General features: G+C 38.0%; 1 protein-coding gene across 1 annotated transcript in view; it reads right to left on the reverse strand.

Annotated features, from left to right (window-relative positions):
• Window positions 1-2,811: 2,811 nt before the first annotated feature.
• The window catches only part of aacs (acetoacetyl-CoA synthetase), a 77,087-nt gene continuing 73,808 nt past the window's right edge, over window positions 2,812-6,090 (reverse strand). The window contains exon 18 of the mRNA XM_062024380.1: window positions 2,812-4,926. Coding sequence (XP_061880364.1) covers window positions 4,789-4,926 — 138 coding nt within the window. The 3' untranslated portion in view covers window positions 2,812-4,788. The remainder of the gene's footprint in view (window positions 4,927-6,090) is intronic.

Genomic DNA, 6,090 nt, shown 5'->3' on the forward strand with positions numbered 1-6,090 from the left:
AAAGCGAGGAGAAGAAGAAGAAAGAGAAGAAGAAAAAAACATGAAAGAAGAAGAAGAAGAAAAAGAAGAACAAGAAGAAAGAGAAAGAGGAAGAAGAAGAAGTAGAAGAAAAAGGAGTAGAAAGAGAAAAAAGAGAAAAAAATAAAAAAGAAGAACAAGAAAAAGGAGACAGAGAGGAAGAAGATGAACAAAGAAGAAGAAAACAAAGAAAAATAAGAAAAGGAGGGCAAGGACAAAGAAAAAGAAGGGGCCAAAAAGAAGAAAGAGAAAAAGAAAAAAAAGAAGAAAGAAAATGAAAAAGATGAAGACAGAGAGGAAGAAAAAAGAAAAAGAAGAAAGAAAAGAAGAAAAATGAGAACAAGAACAAGAAAGAAGATGGAGGTAAACAGAAGAAAGAAGAAAAAAGAAGAAAAGAGAGAAGAAGAAAAAGAAGCACTCCAAGCAGGAGTGCTAAAGAAGCTAAAGTAGCTAAAGAACTTAAAAAAGCTAAAGAAGTTGATAATGTCGCCCCCTTGTGGACTGACCCTGACTACAAGTTGATAATGTCGCCCCCTTGTGGACTGACCCTGACTACAAGTTGATTATGTCGCCCCCTTGTGGACTGACCCTGACTACAAGTTGATTATGTCGCCCCCTTGTGGACTGACCCTGACTACAAGTTGATTATGTCGCCCCCTTGTGGACTGACCCTGACTACAAGTTGATAATGTCGCCCCCTTGTGGACTGACCCTGACTACAAGTTGATTATGTCGCCCCCTTGTGGACTGACCCTGACTACAAGTTGATAATGTCGCCCCCTAGTGGACTGAAAGTTTTGATGACAGGTTGGAGTAACTAGCTATTTCGGTTCTTCTTCTTATTGTTGTTGTTGGCCAGCTCGGTAACCTTTCGGTTTTGTTGCTTACGTTACGGAAATCAAAGGTGGCGAAAAAAGCTGAGAACTTTTTCTTCCCGTCTTTAAAAAAAGTCTCACTGGTTGAAACGTGAGTGACAGTTTTTTTTTTTAAAAGGTTAGCAAGGCTTTTTGTGGAGGTTTGAAGGAGACGTCAGTCAACCTGACTGACACACACACACACACACACACACACACACACACACACACACACACACACACACACACACAAACACACACACACACACACACTCTTCTATTTGTTGCCTTCTTGAGACCTCCGAAAAATGCCCACCTCTTTAGGACCAGCCTTTCTAGATGTATAAAGAAGTGTATTTACAACATGAATAATAAATACATACTATGCAAATATAAAAAATGTCAGCTTTAGTTAGTTAATCTTCATTATTTACTTCAGGTACGGGCGGTATAGCTCGGTTGGTAGAGCGGCCGTGCCAGCAACTTGAGGGTTGCAGGTTCGATCCCCGCTTCCGCCATCCTAGTCACTGCCGTTGTGTCCTTGGGCAAGACACTTCACCCACCTGCTCCCAGTGCCTCCCACACTGGTTTAAATGTAACTTAGATATTGGGTTTCACTATGTAAAGCGCTTTGAGTCACTAGAGAAAAGCGCTATATAAATATAATTCACTTCACTTCACTATTACAGTGCGTCTTTATATACATATGTATTTATTTTCTTTAATTAATTTTGGCCAAAGGGGGCGCATTTCAATTTTTTTTACATACACTTGTTATTTCATATGTTGACCAGAGGGGGAGCGCTTTTAAAACCGACACACAGTCAATTTAAAAAAGGCTTACTTTAAACCCACGGTCACAAATTGATACCTATTGAAGTGTCCTACCTGGTACCTAATAAAGTGTCCTACCTGGTACCTAATGAAGTGTCCTACCTGGTACCTAATGAAGTGTCCTACCTGGTACCTAATGAAGTGTCCTACCTGGTACCTAATAAAGTGTCCTATCTGGTACCTAATGAAGTGTCCTATCTGGTACCTAATGAAGTGTCCTATCTGGTACCTAATGAAGTGTCCTATCTGGTACCTAATAAAGTGTCCTACCTGGTACCTAATGAAGTGTCCTACCTGGTACCTAATGAAGTGTCCTACCTGGTACCTAATGAAGTGTCCTACCTGGTATCTAATGCAGTGTCCTACCTGGTACCTAATAAAGTGTCCCACCTGGTACCTAATGCAGTGTCCTACCTGGTACCTAACTTCCTGGTAGCATGGCTAACTTCCTGCTTGCTTAGCTATCATCGTGTTTGCTTGGCTAACTTCCTGTTTGCTTGGCTAACTTCCTGTTTGCCTGGCTGACTTTCTGTTTGCCTCGCACACTTACTGTTCGCCTAGCTAACTTCCTATTTGTTTGGCTAACATCCTGTTTGCTTGGCTAACTTCCTGTTTACCTGGCTAATATCCCGTTTGCCTGGCTAACATCATGTTTGCCTGGCATACTTCCTGTTAGCATGACTCATTTATTTTTTGTTCCACAAACTTTTAAGTTTTCCTTCAATTAATTTGCGCAGAATTTTCCCGTTTGTGGATCATTTGTGTCCTGGAGCGTGTGCACGTCGCGGCATGTCGGAACCTGTCAGCCACTGGGCGGGGGAAAAAAACCTTTGCATGGACAAAAGTATTGGGACACAGCTCCTAATGAATGAATGGATGAACAGAAGAAAAAAAGTGAACGCCTGTTTCTTAATTACTGGACATACAGTATTCAACCTTTTGTTTACGTCCAACTTTGTAAGAACACTTTAGCAAAGATTGAATATTAGATGCATAAATGTCAAAGGACAACAAAGTGATTATATAACCTACTTCCTGTGCGTCCCGATACTTGTGTCTGTACATAGCAGTCTTCATTGAAAACGTAATACGTAAAAGCCAAAGAAATGTTTATTGTTATCATTATTATTATTATTGGCAATGTTGTAACGCTTTCTAAAAGACGTCGTACCTTGTTTACTTCTGAAACCGTGTACTTTATAAGTGGCCAACTTCCTGTTTGCCTGGCGAACTTCCTGTTTGCCTCGTTAGCTGAAACTGTGTACCGTATTTTTCGGACTATAAGTCGCAGTTTTTTTTCATAGTTTGGCCGGGGGGTGCGACTTATACTCAGGAGCGACTTATGTGTGGAATGATTAACACATTATATCCAATAATATTATTGATGTCATTCACGTAAGAGACTAGACGTATAAGATTTCATGGGATTTAGCGATTAGGAGTGACAGATTGTTTGGTAAACGTATAGCATGTTCTATATGTTATAGTTATTTGAATGACTCTTACCATAATATGTTACGTTAACATACCATTTGGTTATTTATGCCTCATATAACGTACACTTATTCAGCCTGTTGTTCACTATTCTTTAGACCAGGGGTCACCAACGCGGTGCCCGCGGGCACCAGGTAGCCCGTAAGGACCAGATGAGTAGCCCGCCGGCCTGTTCTAAAAATAGCTCAAATAACAGCACTTACCAGTGAGCTGCCTCTATTTTTTAAATGTTATTTATTTACTAGCAAGCTGGTCTCGCTTTGCTCGACATTTTTAATTCTAAGAGAGACAAAACTCAAATAGAATTTGCAAATCCAAGAAAATATTTTACAGACTTGGTCTTCACTTGTTTAAATAAATTCATTAATGTTTTTACTTTGCTTCTTATAACTTTCAGAAAGACCATTTTAGAGAAAAAATACAACCTTAAAAATGATTTTAGGATTTTTAAACACATATACCTTTTTAACTTTTAAATTCCTTCCTCTTCTTTCCTGACCATTTAAATCAATGTTCAGGTAAATGTATTGTTTTTATTGTAAAGAACAATAAATACATTTTAATTTAATTCTTCATTTTAGCTTCTGTTTTTTCGACGAAGAATATTTGTGAAATATTTCTTCAAACTTATTATGATTAAAATTCCAAAAAAATTATTCTGGCAAATCTAGAAAATCTGTAGAATCAAATTTAAATCTTATTTTCTAAGTTTTTAGAATTTTTTTTTTAAATTTTTGTTCTGGAAAATCTAGAAGAAATAATGATTTGTCTTTGTTAGAAATATAGCTTGGTCCAATTTGTTATATATTCTAACAAAGTGCAGATTGGATTTTAACCTATTCAAAACATGTCATCAAAATTCTAAAATGAATATTAATCAGGAAAAATTACTAATGATGTTCCATAAATTATTTTTTTAATTTTTTTTAAAAAAAGATTCGAATTAGCTAGTTTTTCTCTTCTTTTTTTCGGTTGAATTTTAAAGAGTCGAAATTGAAGATAAACTATGTTTCAAAATTAATTGTCTTTTTTTTTCGTGTTTTCTCCTCTTTTAAACCGATCAATTAAGTGTAAATATCATTAATTATTAATAATAACATAGAGTTAAAGGTAAATTGAGCAAATTGGCTATTTCTGGCAATTTATTGAAGTGTGTATCAAACTGGTAGCCCTTCGCATTAATCACTACCCAAGAAGTAGCTCTTGCTTTCAAAAAGGTTGCTGACCCCTGCTTTAGACATTTTAAATTGCCTTTCAAATGTCTATTCTTGCTGTTGGCTTTTATCAAATACATTCCCCCCAAAAAATGCGACTTATATATGTTTTTCCCTTCTTTATTATGCATTTTCGGCCGGTGCGACTTATACTCCGGAGCCACTTATACTCCGAAAAACACGGTAATGTTAAATGTAGCGCCTTAGCTGGCTACGTGAAATGGCACCTGTTCAGGCCAGGACTGTCCGGCCCCCTGCTCCGCCTGCGGGTGACCACACGTCGTCTTGCACCCGTCAAGTAGCTCCGCCTCCTCGTATGGCAGTTGGTTGAGTGATGGCTGTACAGTCTTTGTTAGCGCCTCGTCGCCCCCCCTTCAGTAGTTCTGCAACTGCGGCAGGTTCTTGTAGAGGTCTAAGGACTCGGGGTTGGAGAAGGCGCCTCGTTGTTTGACGTCCCGGCCGGCGATCACCTGCTTGACCGCCACCTCCACCTTCTTCCCGCTGAGCGTGTACTGGCGACCACAAAAGACGTTTCTTTAGCCATTTCAATTGGCGAGCCTTTCTAGAAGTTACATGTGCTTCATAATGAAGTTCCTTCAGAATGGCGCGCAGTACCGGGCTGCAACCAGCAGAGGCGCTGGCAAGACAGTCTCAACTAGTCTCAACACAGAAGTTGAAAACATTCACAGAGCATACTTGCCAACCCTCCCGGTATTCAGCGCCTCTCCCGATAACCTCCCGGCAGACATTTTCTCCCGACAAACTCCCGGTATTCAGCCGGAGCTGGAGGCCACGCCCCCTCCAGCTCAACAGGACAGCCTGTTCTCACGTCCGCTTTCCCACAATATAAACAGCGTGCCTGCCCAATGACGTCATAACTGTGGAATGATCGAGGGCGAGTTCTTGGTTTCTCATGTGGGTTTATTGTTAGGCAGTTTCATTAACGTCCTCCCAGCGCGCTAACAACACACAACAACAGCAGTCACGTTTAGTCTACCGTAAAGCAGTTTGTCTGCCGTAAACAGCAATGTTGTGACACTCTTAAACGGGACAATACTGCCATCTACTGGATAACCTCCAGAACACTGAAATTCAAGTATTTCTTTTATTTATATGTATAATAAAAATAAAAAAATTAAAAAAAATAAAAAAAATTTAAATATATATATATATATATATATATATATATATATATATATATATATATATATATATATATATATATATATATATATATATATATATATATATATATAGCTAGAATTCACTGAAAGTCAAGTATTTCATACATATATATATATACATACATATATATATATATGTATTAGGGATGTCCGATAATGGCTTTTTGCCGATATCCGATATGCCGATATTGTCCAACTCTTTAATTACCGATACCGATATCAACCGATACCGATATCAACCGATATATACAGTCGTGGAATTAACACATTGTTATGCCTAATTTGGACAACCAGGTATGGTGAAGATAAGGTACTTTTTTTTAAAAAAAATGAATCAAATAAAATAAGATAAATAAATTAAAAAAAATTTCTTGAATAAAAAAGAAAGTAAAACAATATAAAAACAGCTACATAGAAACTAGTAATGAATGAAAATTTGTAAAATTAACTGTTAAAGGTTAGTACTATTAGTGGAGCAGCAGCACGCACAAT

This window comes from Entelurus aequoreus, linkage group LG17 (assembly GCF_033978785.1).
Source record: "Entelurus aequoreus isolate RoL-2023_Sb linkage group LG17, RoL_Eaeq_v1.1, whole genome shotgun sequence".
NCBI classification, from domain to species: domain Eukaryota; kingdom Metazoa; phylum Chordata; class Actinopteri; order Syngnathiformes; family Syngnathidae; genus Entelurus; species Entelurus aequoreus.